The following is a 15,381-nucleotide window of genomic DNA, read 5'->3' on the forward strand; positions in this document are numbered from 1 at the left end:
TATATTGCTCGAGCTGTGGAAGAACAACACTGTTTGAAAATAGGTAAGAGAATACATATAGAGTAAAAAATATCCATAAACTATTTAGCGAAAATTGCAGCATCACAAAATTCAATACTTCTTGGATAATTACGCTCTATTCCTTGTAATGCACATGATAAAATCTTTCGGTGCTGGATTTTGCTTCCTATTTCAATATTTGTATTTTTTAAATTCTGCATGTATAATATACTTTTTTTCTATATCTTTGTATATCTTAGTTTGAACATCTATTATTCTGTCTCTATCTTTGTGTTAAAAGGCTAATAGATGATGTATAAAAGAGGTTAATAACTTACATTGTATGTGCCAAAAAAATCCTATTTTATCTATTCAATTATCTACACAAAATAACAAAGAACATAGTCTATAAATCCTTATGCAAAAAAAATTAACAATATATATTTTTCGTGATTTTTTTTAAATAGTCACATAAAAGTGCAATGACCACTCTAGGTAAGACTATGCTTTCTTTAAGCTGCTTTTCACTATTTCTCCATGAAATGAAAAAAATAATCGCAATAAAAGGTGTCAACGAATGATATTTTTTTATCGTATATGTACTGGTTTTGATATTTTTAAACTTGAATAAAGAAGCAGACCATATTGACTTATGAGTTAATTATGTTGATCACAAGCGAATAACATTTCCTCAGAAAAACAAGCGTACACAATGGTGAATTTTGTACAATTTCCATTGACTGCGACTGTTTAGGATTAAAATGAGAACATGTTTCAGATACTATTGAAATGATTTATCCTATTACAGCTTTAAACCATTCACCAAAATAGATTTTCGACGAAGTTGCAATGCTAGAGTTTGTTTTACTGTTCTAAAATGAATAAACATAGTCAAAAAGAAAAATATGCTTCTAGTAATTTCTTGTTGATTTTTTGTTGACTAATCTTAAGATATCTGAAATGAAACAGACATAGCTGACTAAGAACTTTGAAAAATTGACCGAACATTTTTTTTTCTAAACAGGTTGATGTCTCAAGACCTTTCAATCCTAGACCTGCCATTCCATATCCTCCGTAACCTTCATTGTTATATCCTCCATACCCACTATAACCGTGAATCTCTTCAGTGTTAAAATTTATGTTTCTGATTTGGCCGCTGTCGGAATAAACTTAAAATATGCTTAATGAAAAAAGACACAGTTGACTACGTTACCAATTTTACTTTCATGAACATTAATTTATATCCACCCTAACCTTCAAATTATATTACCATACCCCCTCAAATAAATCTCTTGATGGATTCAGTGATCGAAGCAATTTTCTGATCAAGCCTCCGGACTTTAAATCCCAAAAGGGATTGCCCAAACCGTATTCACCCATAGCAGGTTGTGGAATGATGTATTCTCTTGTTTGTTAACTCGTGTCAGTAATACCTATCTAACACATTTTACACAATATGTAATTACCACACGTAAATATCAGTCAATTTTTTTGGCTATAAAAATTATCATTATTATTTCCTTTGTATTATTCTGACAATAAAAAACCACAATGACTTGGGAACGATGTAGATATAAACCATTATAAAAGTCCCCTGATTATTTCTAATGATCGTAAGATTAACTTAAATAATTACATCAATATATGTGTCATTCATTGATTATTTTTTTTATATAATTAAATGGTATTTTAATTGTTAAACTATGATTTCTCTCATGCTGAACGAACATTCATGATAATTTAGTTTTTGTTTGTTTCCGTTTTTAATGGCCATGTTGTAAATTTCGATGTTGTTTTAGGGTTGTATTTTAATTTGATTGTGGAATGTTTCGTTCGTTTTTTGGTTCTGGATAAACAAGTCTGTTAATGTACCCAAAACAACTTACTACATGTAATAGGTGTAAGAATTCCATTCTCCCCATTCCAACACTAATTGCCCAATTTCCAAGTCCCATCCCATACAAACTGCCGAACTGCCAAATATCCATGCTGCAATCCCCTCATACATAGTCAAAATTCAATGGCCCATTCCAAACCCCAAACTACCCATCCATGCCAATCTCAACATTACCACATCCAAACATTTGTTGTCATTAATTGAAGCGGGAAGAACAAAATATCAAACTTTAAGTTTATATGCGTCATTTGTAACAATGTAAATAAAGAGTTTTGATGAATAAATAAGTCTCCTAAATATTTAAGTGTATCCTTTGTTCTAAAATTCATGTTTTACTTTTTTGGAGTTCAATTCTTTATTTAAGAAGGTAATGGATATAACTCATGAAATCAGTGATATGTTTTTTCATTTTAAATTTCATTAAAGTATTTCAAGCTGTCATTTCAAACAGAATGAAATCAGTGCAAGTTCGATATAAAATGCTGAATACAAACATTCTGATGATTTAAAAGAGTTGTGGCCCTTACCCTAGGTCTACCTCCTTAAATTTGTTTGTTTTTTAAGTGGCTTTATGTATAAAAAAAATTACGAATAGGTCGGTTGAAGTGAAACAAATAACATTGATGTTTACTCGAAAATCTTAATTTTGTTTTAAACAAATCAATCAATGCAATTTTCCTATACATAAACCATTAAGGCGTAATACATATAATCCATCATTTTGTGACTATTTTACTATCGATCATGGTTATACTACAATGCATTGTTTGGTTTTATTAACTAATGACGAGATATTGAGGTTTTTATTGTTCGTTACAAATGAATAGATAGTTTTGAAAACTAATCTGATTTGCGGCTAAGTCAGTGGTTAACTTGAAACTATATAATAAGATGAGATTCGCTTGAAATTATCGTTCTATTTCTTCCACAACTGAATTGACAGGTAAAAGTAATCCTTATCTTCAGTAATGCCTCCGTCATTCTCAGTTTAGATAAATTTCAAATTTATCTTTATCTTACTTCAAAGTTTCTGACGAAAATATTATTATTTTTTTAATCTTGAAGTACTTTCAACTTGTGTACAGAATATTTTGGAAGAGGCTACATTAATTTAAGATGTGTAGCTGCTATATAGCTGGTAAAATGTAACTTTCAATTAATGGTTCCTAACTTAAACCCTTCATGTAGGTTGAAAAGTCACTAGGATGTCCTTCAAATCTTTTGCTATACTTCTGGTTGTTGGACTGGCCACTGCAGAGCTTGGACAAAAGGGATACAGTTCAAAACATAACCTTAAAAAATATGGAAACCCGTTAGGACCGGTATCAAAGAATAACATCGGTATCGTTGGTCAAGCTCTCGTCGGAGGTAACTATGCTACTAGCTATCCTTTCTATGGTAACCAAGGATATGGTAATATTTATGGAAATGGTATTCATGCTTTGGCTGGACCACATAGTTTTGGTGGATATAGAGGTATCGGATACTATGGTGGATATCCAGGATATGGATACCAAAATGGACTAGGTTATAACGGTGGTTATGGTATGGGCAAACTAGGTGGACTATATGGACTAACCGGTTTCTCAGGATTTGGTGGATATGGCCTGAATGGCTACAATGGATATGGAATGGGCAGTTACCGTGGATATGGAATGGGCGCCTATGGGAGATATGGAGTTGGAGGTTATGGTGGATATGGAATGCAAGGATATGGCGGATATGGCATGCAGGGTTACGGAGGTTACGGAATGAAAGCTTTCGGGGGATTCAGAAAATTTGGAAAACAATTCGGTAAGTTTCACCTATTATTCTTGTCTTATTTTGATATGTCGTCTGCTAGTGTTGGTTTTATGTGCTTTAACTTTCAAAAATCTTGATTCAAAATGAAAAAAATATATATATATATTTTTTTTTTTTTTTGCTTAACTATTTCCACTATTTTATTTCATGTTTTTATTTTATTTTAACTATTGTCTATTTCAGGAAAAAAGATGGCTACATACTAAATGTTGGATCTGAGAATTACAATGACAACAGATTCAAGGGAACTTTCTACTAAATGCAGCATATTTTGTATGAGTTTTCTACCGTTTTGTAAATAAAAATATAAAATAACTTTATGTAATTTTTTTACAACATACCATGAATCTTTAACATGGAATGATAAACACCTTCGAATTCATTTGGAGGGAAAATCATAACAGGCCTCATATATAAATAAAGAAATGTCATGGTACTATTTTCAATTAAAACAGCTATTTTATGATAAATCATAGAGGAAGTTGTCAGATCATTTTACATGTTTGGATCACTTCCTTTCTGATTTAACTCCAACTAACTTTTAGTCCTCATTCAGAAACAGTTACAGACCACATTTATAACCAGTCTTAGGTTGTTGTTTTTCTGTTGTAATTGTATTTGAATTTAGCACTTTGGTAGAGTTCACGTTCTTAATTTTGTTTATTAATGTGGGAGATAAATGTATGCTTTTCTCAAAAATACAAAATTGTAAACAGAAAGGATGATCATTCCTTAAAAATATGGCATACGTAAACTGAAAAAAGCATCGTTTGTTCTGCACCTTGGGTTACCTGTACCATTGGTGGATACTGATTTTTGTATGATTCTATGGTACTAGTATTCAAGATTATTATGAAATAAGGAAAATGGTGACACCTATTCATGATGGGGTTGACAAAAACTATGATAAAAGTAAAATCATAAGCTTTGACACAAAAAAAACTAAAACACTCCTCAGAAATATATAAACAATAACATTCAGAACTCAGATGCAAATTAACAACACATTTCAAAATGAATGAAAACGAATGAATAATGAAATCTTGTACCTTGTTGAACTTAAAAAAATTGAGTGGGGTAGTAATTGTTACCATGTCCGCAATAGTTTTGTTGTTAAACGATGGACCACAAAATTTTCCATGAAATGTACACCTATATTCTTTGACCGACATTCTCGAAAATAACAATCTGCGAAACAGTATTACTTTATTATATGGTAATTCTCTCTGATTCGTGTATTTTTTATATCTAAACTTGTAGGTTAAATAAATATTAAGAGTATCTTTCCTTTGGCAAATTAGAAAAGAGCCTCTGAAAACATGTTTCTCTGTGTCAAACAAATACACAATAAAATATGTTGGTAGTATGGACAGTGCAACAATTTAGCAGATTTTCGGAAGTCTTACTGGCTTGAGTGGTAATTTGTATTCTAGATATTGATCCAAGACTTGCAATTAACGGCAATTTGTGTGATAACATTGCAAAATCAAACATTTCTTTTAAAATCAAGTTGCAATGAAAAAAATCCGGAACAAAACCTATTTTTGAATCACTGTTTCTGATGATTTAAGCATTCTATAATACTCTACATGGATTTCTGTAACCTGCTCCCACTCAACCCATCTTTTTAAACGTTTTAAAGTCGACATAATTAACTTGTTGATAGATAGACAAATCCAAGGGAGGTGGGCTTTGCAGCAAATATGGATTCCGATTTCCTCGTTTACTTTTGTTTCTTTGACGTGTTGTTTTTGTTTTTTCATGTTCTCTTGAATAATTACCCTGTATCCTTCAGCACCATGAAAACTGATTTGTTCAACGTGTCATAGTTTTCCTTTCCTCTTTCGTCTACCCAGGACTTGACTTTTTATGAGCAACTCGGCAGGTGTTTCTAGAAAAGCAGAGGACGCTTATTCTACCGGTGCACCTGGTCCATGCTCCCAGATTTTAAAGGAGTCCGAGTTGGTCACTTACTTTTGTTTCTTTGCATGTATTAATTTAGTTACTTCTTTGTAATTGTCTGTTTTCAATAACTGGTCTTTTTTCCTGGGTTACATTCTTACCCTACAATGTATTACCGAATTTGCCGTATTACAAAAGTCTAAATCCTTTTAACATTTAGGTTCATTAGAACCCTTGGTGCTTCATTTTGGCTTTCTATTTCGATATTCGATATTTGTAATTTTTGAAAATGATTTATCTATATTTTGGGTTAGCTTTTAACTTACTCATACGAAGATTGAATTCTGCGGATGTTTCTAGAAAAGCACATTGGACGTTTTCCGTATGGTTTACCTGGTCCATGCTCCCACGTTTTAGTGGATTCCGAGTTGCTCATTAGCATTTGTTTTTCTTTGAACGTATAATTTTGTTTTAATGCTTTTTGTTTTGTGTGTTTTCCTTGTCTGGTCCCTGGATTACGTTCTTTTGATTTCCACTAGAATTGTGGTTTCATTGATTACTCTTTCGATGAATATTTATATAAAATATGTTTAATTTTTATTCGACATTTCTAACGAAGGAATAAAGAAGTTGATTTGGAATTTAACAAGTTGTTATGCATAAGTGCAAATATTTTAAGGATTAATGATCAATCCATAACATATTTGTATAAAAATCAAATAGTTTATATATGAAAATGGTTAATTACTTACATTGTAAATGCAAATAAAACTTTTCTCTCCAATTATCCACAGAAAACAATAAAGAACATATTGTTTATAAGTACTGATTTAAGCAATATGAATGATGTATATTGTTCGTGATATTTTGCCAAAATATCAAACTATACAAGTAACAAAGAACAGCATGGTAAAAACTATGTAAGAATAGGCTTTCTATCGACTTAATCTAAAATCCACTTTTTTCGACCAGAAATGAAATAAAACCGCAATTAAAGATGTTCTTGAATAAGAAATCGTGTACGTCCTGATTTTGGTTATTATAAGACCTATAATGACATATTAGCTAGACCATAATCATGGTGGCCAATGTGTAAAACAACTAAGCAAATCACGTCATTCACCGGTAGAAACACAAGTGTATACAACGGTCTCGACGAATTTCAAGAATTAGTACTGTTATGTAATATTCTGATTTGTATTATGCTTTATTTCTACCAATTTTGACTGTTTTCGGATTCAAACGAAAACATGCTTCAAACAAAATATAAATGTTAAATCACAAGAAAAGTTTTAAAAGTATCAGTGTAAAAGTGTATTAATGGATAAATTTGCGTCTAATATATTCACTAAGAATTTTTAAGGCTAAATTAATACAAACTTTTAAATTATTTACCAAAATAGCTTTGGGCGAATTAACAATGTAAAAATTGGTTTTTGTTTTGTAAAATTACTAAACATGTATTAATAGAGAAATGTGCCTCAATATATTTACTTAGGATTTGTCTGACTAAACTTAAAATATCTTAAATGAAACAGACATAAGTGACTACGTCACCAGTTTCACTGACCATTTACCAGACTTGTTAATGCCTCAACACTTTTTAATTCATATCCATCTAAACCTTAAATTTCATCATCCGTAACCTTCCATGTCATATACTCTATATCCCTCCGAAACCATGAATCCCACGAGGAATTCAGTCTTTGGAGAGTACGGTTTTGATATTCCATTTCAGGATTTAGTGTTTGGAGCTATTTTCTGATATGGCCGCCCACTGAGACACTAACTCAAAATATAGTTTCGTATGCACTGAATCCTAAAAGGGATTTCCCGTATTCTCCATAGCTGGTAGTAGAATGACGATTCTCTTATTTGTTTACTTAACGAGATGTTTTTTTTTATTATAAGTGACAGTAGTACCCATCTAAAACATTTTACACCAAATGAAATGACCACACGTAAATATCAGTCAATTATTTGGTTGTAAAAGTGATCATTATTATCAGCTTTGTCTGATTCTGACAATAAAAAACCACAATGACTTGGGGACAATGTAGATATAAACCGTTATAAAAGTCCCCTGATTTTTTTCTAATGATCGTAGGATTAACTTAAATAATCAAATCATTTAAACGTCATTTATATGACACCTACAAATATCACTGTTTTTATTATTGAGCATTTTGTTTAATTTTTACTACGAATTTTCTCATGCTCAACGAACATTCATGAATATTTAATTTCTTTTGTGTTTTCATTATTTTTTATGGATTTGATTTGTGTGCTAACAGTCATCTTGTTAATGTCGTTGTTGATTTGATGTAACATATTTATTTGCTAGTGAGATGTTTTGTTTATATTTGGTTTCGGCCTGTTATGTGCCGAGGAAAATTAATAGTTTTGTCGTACATCTCTTTTAAAATGTAACTTTTTCATCTCCCCATTTCGTACCCTAATTGCTTAATCTCCATGTTCCATTCCCCACACCATTGCTCGATCAAAACGCGCAATTCCCCACACCATATGTCAAATATTCATGTCCCATTCCCCGACCCGATTGCCCTATCTCCATGTATCTTTCCCCGCCCCCATTACTCTATATTTATATTTTATGCCCCTCATCACCCAATCTCCGTGTCTCACTCTCCCATCCCCAGTCTCAATGTAATATTTCCCGTCCCCGCCAACCAATTTACATGTCCCATTCACCGACTCCATTAGCAAATCTGCATGCCCTTTTTCCATTCATATTCAACATCTCCCTAATGCGTAATAAGCATAGATTATACAAAACTGTACAAAATTAAGTTGTTTTTATTTTCTATTTAGTAGAATATTTAACATTAATTTATTAATTAATTATTAATTAATTCTGTTATTAATTTAGCATGCAATTTTGATATTCCAGTGTCCCATGCATGTCACGTTGAATGGGAAGTTTACTCCATCCTGTTACTATAAAAGCATTACAATAACACAATTTGTGGGTTTTTAAATATTGGTTCAAATATCAGGAAAAAACGAAGCGTCAGAAGTAGGAAAATTCAAATACGTCAAGTTTTTTTTTTAAAATGATCAAACGTGAGCACATGAATCAAAGACGATTTGAGTTTATTGATTGATTGATTGTTGGGGTTTAACGCCCGAGCAGCAATATTTCAGTTATATTCAGACGATGAACATGAAATGGATGATAAAATGAACATGAGAGGTGATGAAATGAAAAATGGGATGGGACACAAGGACAATAGGGGTTGACAAATTTTGATTGCCACTGGAAATAGGGAGAGGTGGGTAGGGTCGGGCAATTTAGCCTCCTGCGGCGCTCTATGGTTCCTACTCCGGGAGAATACCACCGTAGGGTTCTTTATAACGTGCGAGGAACGTGGCATCTTTCCCAACACGGTGCACCACTATGGTTTGCGGTCAGGTTTTCCGTATTATAGCCTAACAACCCCAACATGTAACACACCAGGAGTACCCCATTTCACCACCTGGGGCACACAACCCATTTGCTCTGTGGGCAGAGCGCCCTAGCCTCCTGCTAGGGTTCTGAGCACCATTAAGTCGCCTTTTACGACAAGCTTAGCGCTGCTGTAGGCCTATTCTTTTGACACCCGGACCCGCATGGGGCAAGACGATTTAAGTATTAAACGCATTAGTGTCAATGTGTTCCGTTCCATGATCTCAAAATAACAGTTTGGAGAGAAATACTTGAATGTTTCATAAACCAATCGCGGGTGTTGATCAAACAATATGCCCTTGAATAACATTACCTGTAACAAAACATGTTATGTCATTAATTAAAGTAGTAAAAACAAAATATCAATATATATATATATATATATATATATATATATATATATATATATATATATATATATATATATATATATATATATGCGTAATTGAAAATATTAATGTTAATAAAGAATGAATAAAAAATATATTTCAGGAATTAATAAGTCTACTTATTATTCAGGGATATTTTTTGTTCTAAAGTTTATGGTTTTGTATTTGATTTGTTTTATGTTTGTTTTGTTATTAATTTATTAAATATTTTATTTTTTTTTAGATATGTTAAAGTACTAATAGATCTGTGGGAGTTAAACAAATAAAATTTATGTTTAATCAAAGATTTAAGTTCAAATCATTTTTTATACAAAACAATGCAAAATTCCTTTATCTATAACGCCTAAAAATAAAATACATCATCTTGTCACTGTTTTATCATCTCTCATGTTTATATTACAATTATCTGTATTATGACGAGATATTGTGGTTTTATTGTTCAACAAAAATAAGGTTTTGGAAAAAAATCTGCTCTGTGGTTAGATCTGTGGTAAGCTTGAAACTATATAATAAGATGATATTCTGTTTCTTTCACAACTGATTTAACAGGTAAAAGCAAATTTTATTTTTAGTAATATCTTAGTTTCAATTAAATTCAAAGTTATCTTTATGTTCCTTAAAAGTTTCAAACTTTTGTCGTAAATATTAACTTTTTGTTTAATATTGCTTTTGTAATAAGAGAAGAATTTATTTTGCCTTTATACAGAATACTTTGAAAGAAATCAGATTGATTTTAAAATGTGTGGCTGCTATATAGCTGTTACTTTGTATTAATGGTACCTAACTTAAACCCTTCATGTAGGTTAAAAAGTCGCCAGGATGTCCTTCAAATCTTTTGTAACACTTCTGGTTGTTGGGCTAGCCACGGCTGAGCTTGGGCAAAAGGGATACAGTCCAAAACATAATATAAAAAAATATGGAAACCCATTAGGACCAGTATCAAAGAACAATATCGGTATCGTTGGTCAAGCTCTGTTTGGAGGTAACCGTGCTACTAGCTATCCGTTCTATGGTAATCAAGTATATGGAAATATTTATGGAAATGATATTCATGCTTTGGCTGGACCACATAGTTTTGGTGGATATAGAGGTATCGGATACTATGGTGGATATCCAGGATATGGATACCAAAATGGTTATGGTATGAGCAAACTAGGTGGACTATATGGACTAACCGGTTTCTCAGGATTTGGTGGATATGGCCTGAGTGGCTACAATGGATATGGAATGGGCAGTTACCGTGGATATGGAATGGGCGGCTATGGGGGATATGGATTAGGAGGTTATGGTGGATATGGATTAGGAGATTATGGTGGATATGGAATGCAAGGATATGGAGGATATAAAATGCAAGGTTACGGAATGAATGATTTCGGGGGATTCAGAAAGTTTGGAAAACAATTCGGTAAGTGTAATCTATTATTATTATTATTATTATTATTATTATTATTATTATTATTATTGCCATTATCTAAACTTATCGTCTGCAAGTGTTGGTTTTTAATTTGCACCAATCTTGATTCAATATGAAAAAACAAATTATTTCATTCTTTTTACAGAACTATTTTCAACTTTACGTATATCTTTCTTTCAGGAAAGAAGACGGCTACATACTAGATGTTGGATCAGAGAATTCCAATAACAACTGATTCAAGGGAACTTTCTTCAATATGCAGTATTTTTTGTATGAGTTTTCTATCGTTTTGTAAAATAAAAATATCAAAATGAATTTATGTAAATTGTATTTACAATATACCATGAATTTTAACATGAAATGATGAACACACTCGAATTAATTTGGAGAGAAAAATCATTACAGTCGTCTTAAATAAAGAAAGAAATGTTATGGTACTATTTTCAATTACAACAGCGGTCTTATTATGAATCAGAGAGGAACTGATTATTTTACATGTACGGATCACTTCGTTCTGATTTAAACTAACCTTTAGTCCTCATTCAGAACCAGTTACAGACCACATTTATAACCAGTTTGTCATTCGCCTGTTGTGATTATATATGAAATTGGCACTTTGATAGAGTTCTCGTTCTTTCTTTTGTTTATTCATGAGGGGGGTTAATATATGAAAATACAGAACTGAAAACAGAAAGGACTATCATTCCGTAAAAATATGGCCTGCGTAAACTGAAAAAAAACATCGTTTGTTTTGTACACCTATGCTCTTTGACCGACATTCTCGAAAATAACAATCTGCAAAACAGTATTACTTTATTATAGGGTAATTTTCTCTGATTCGTGTATTTTTCACATCTAAATTTGTGGGTTAAATAAAGATTAAGGGTACCTTTCATTCGACATTTCAGGGTAGAGATTTTGAAAACATATATGTCTGTGTCAAACAAATATACAACAAAATATTTTGATAGTATGGACAGTGCCACAAGTCAGCAGAAATTCAAAAATCTTACTCTCTGGATACTGTGGTGCTTTGTTTTCTAGATATTGATCCAAAACTTGCAATTAACGGCAATTAACGTGATAACATGGCAAAATCAAACATTTCTTTTAAAATTAATTTGCAATGAAAAAAAACTACGGCGCAAAACCGATCAATGAATCACTTTTTGATGATTTAAGCATTCCAGGTTATTATACTCTACACGGGTTTCTGTGCCCTGTTCACACTTAACTAATCTCTTTAAACTTTTTACACTCGTCATAATCAACTTGTTGACCGATAGACGGATCCAAGGGAGTTGGTCTTTGCAACAATTATGGATTCCGATTTGATCGTTTACTTTTGTTTCTTTTACTTGAAGTTTTTGTTCTTTCATGTTCCCGTGGATCATGACGGTGTATCCATCTGCAAAATGAAAACTGATTTGTTCAACATGTTATAGATTTCCCTTCCTCTTTCGTCTACCCCGGACTTGGCTATCTATGAGTAACTCGGTGGGTGTGTCTAGAGAAGCAGAAGACGTTTACTCTACATGTACACCTGATCCATGCTCCTACTTTTTAGTGGAGTCCGAGTTGCTCACTTACTTTTGTTTCTTTGTATGTATTATTTTAGTTACTTTATGTTCTTTGTTGTTTTGTCTGTTTTCCATGTCTGGTCTTTGTCCTTGGATTATATTATTTGGATTTCCGTTAGAATTTTGGTTCCCTTGAATACTCTTTGTTGTGTGTACGTGTCTGATTTCCCTGTCTAGTCTTGATCTCTGGATAACATTCTTTTGATTTCCCCAAGAATCTTGATTCCGTGATTACTCTTACCCTACAATGTATTACCGAATTTGCATTATCACAAAACTCTAAACCCTTTTAACACTTAGGTTTGTCAGAACCTTTTGGTGCTTCATATGGCTTTCTATTTCGATATTCGATATTTGTATATTTGTAGTTAAGAATTCTTCTTTAAAAATGATTTATCAATATTGTGGGTTATATTTAACATTCTCATACTTGGATTAAGTTTGAACTCGTTGGATGGTTCTAGTAAAGCACATTGGACGTTTTCCTTATTGGTTTACCTGGTCCATGCTCCCACTTTTTAGTGGATTCCGAGTTACTCATTAATTTTTTTTGTACGTATAATTTTGTTTTAATGTTCTTTGTTGTGTGTGCTTTCCCTGTCTGGTCTTTGTCCCTGGATAACGTTTTTTTTAATTTCCAATAGAATCCTGGTTCCATTGATTACTCTTTGTTTAGAAATGTTTAATTTTTATTCGACATTTTTTTTGAGGGGTTAAAGAAGTTGATTTTGGAATTTAACAAGTTGTCATGCATAAGTGCAAATACTTTAAGGGTTAATGATCAATCCATAACATTTTTGCATTAAAATCAAATAGTTTATATATGAAAATGGTTAATTACTTACATTGTAAATGAAAATAAAACTTTGTTCTCTCAAATTATCCACAAAAAATAATAAAAAACATATTGTCTATAAGTACTGATGCAAGCAATTTGCAAAGTATACATTGTTTTTTTATTTTTTTAATATCGAACCATACAAGTCACACAAAAAAAGCATGGAAAAAAACATATAAGAGCTTTCTATCGCTTGATCTAAAACGGACTTTTTCTCCCTGAAATGAAATAGAAATCGCAATCAAAGGTCAAAAAATCGTCCACGTTTTGATTTTGGTTATTATAATGCAGACCATAATGATCTATGGACTCCACCATAATGACCTATGGACTCGACCATAATGATCTATGGACTCGACCATAATGACCTATGGACTCGACCATAATGACCTATGGACTCGACCATAATGACCTATGGACTCGACCATAATGACCTATGGACTCCACCATAATGATCTATGGACTCCACCATAATGACCTATGGACTCCACCATAATGACCTATGGACTCGACCATAATGATCTATGGACTCGACCATAATAACTAAGCGAATCACGTTAAGACTGAAACTTTCGCCGGTAGAAACACAAGTGTGCACAATGTTCTTGGCGGATTTCAAGAATTTGTAATATCATATAATAATGCAAATTGTAGTATCCATTATTTTCATCAATTTTAACTGTTTTGGATTCAAACGAATAAGGATAAGAACAAAAGTACAGAACAAAAATCCGATCCATAATCAATTAAAGTCCAAAACAAATCTGGCAAAATAGATATTATTCAACCGGAAACATGCTTCAAACACAATATAAATGTTTTATCGTGAGAGAAGTTTGAAAGTGTTTCGGACGAATAAAATTTACTGTTTGAAAATGTATTGATAGCAAAATGTGCTTCTTATATATTTACTTAGGATTTTTCTTATTTTTTTAAAACAAACTTTCTATATCATTTAACAAAATAGTTTTGGCCGAATTAAAAATGTGAAAATTGGGTTTTTGTTTATTTATTGTTTTTATTTTTATATTTATTTATTGGAAATGTATTAATAGAAAAATGTGCTTCAATATATTTACTTAGGATATCTTAAACGAAACAGACATAATTGACTAAGTTACCAGTTCTACTGGACGTTTACCAAACTGTTTGATATACCTCTTCAAATTTTTATTTCATATCCATCTAAACCTTAAATTCCATCATCCGTAACCTTCCATGTTACATGTATATACTCAATATCCCACTGAAACGATAAATCCCTTGAGAAATTCAGTGTTCCACTACCTTCTTTGGAGAGTACGGTTTTGGTATTCCCTTTCAGGATTTAGTGTTTGGAGCTATTTTCTGATATGGCCGCCCACTGAGACACTAACTCAAAATATAGTTTCGTATGCACTGAATCCTAAAAGGGATTTCCCAAGCCGTGTTCTTTATAAAGGTAGTGAGTGGTGATTTTCTTACTTGTTAACTTAATGATGTGTTTTAATTAAGAGTGACAGTAGTACCCATCTAAAACATTTTACACCAAATGAAATGACCACACGTAAATATCAGTCAATTATTTGGTTGTAAAAGTGATCATTATTATCACCTTTGTCTGATTCTGACAATAAAAAACCACAATGACTTGGGGACAATGTAGATATAAACCGTTGTAAAAGTCCCCTGATTTTTTTCTAATGATCGTAAGATTAACTTAAATAATAGCATCATTTAAATGTCATTGGTATGACACCTACAAATATGATTGATTAGCTCTTTTTTTAATATTCAACAGTTTGTTTATTTTTTACTATTAGTTTTCTCACTTTTCACGAAAGAGTAATCAAGGTAACCAAGGTTATAGCGGTAATCAAAAGAATGCAATCAAGGGACAACGACCAGACATGGAAAACAGACATACACAACAAAGAACATAAAGCAACTAAAATCATACATACAAAGTAAATGAGCAACTCGGAATCCACTAAAAACTGGGGGCATGGACCAGGTGCACCGGTAGGGTAAGCGTCCTCTGCTTTTCTAAAAACACCCGCCGAGTTGCTCATAAAAAGTCAAGTCCAGGGTAGACAAACGAGGAAAGGAAAAC

General features: G+C 32.2%; 1 protein-coding gene across 1 annotated transcript; it reads left to right on the forward strand.

The window, feature by feature from the left end:
- The first annotated feature begins 2,764 nt into the window (after window positions 1-2,764).
- On the forward strand, window positions 2,765-11,311 carry LOC148621055 (uncharacterized). Its single transcript, XM_088573886.1, has 4 exons — window positions 2,765-2,840; window positions 3,086-3,691; window positions 10,263-10,862; window positions 11,052-11,311. Exons 2-4 carry the CDS (start codon window positions 3,103-3,105, stop codon window positions 11,072-11,074), a joined length of 1,212 nt encoding a protein of 403 aa, XP_088430012.1. The 5' UTR covers window positions 2,765-2,840; window positions 3,086-3,102; the 3' UTR covers window positions 11,075-11,311.
- The last annotated feature ends 4,070 nt before the right edge of the window (window positions 11,312-15,381 follow it).

This window comes from Perna viridis, chromosome 3 (assembly GCF_037379345.1).
Source record: "Perna viridis isolate PV_CMFRI_1.1 ecotype Kerala chromosome 3, ASM3737934v1, whole genome shotgun sequence".
Classification (NCBI taxonomy): Eukaryota; Metazoa; Mollusca; class Bivalvia; order Mytilida; family Mytilidae; genus Perna; species Perna viridis.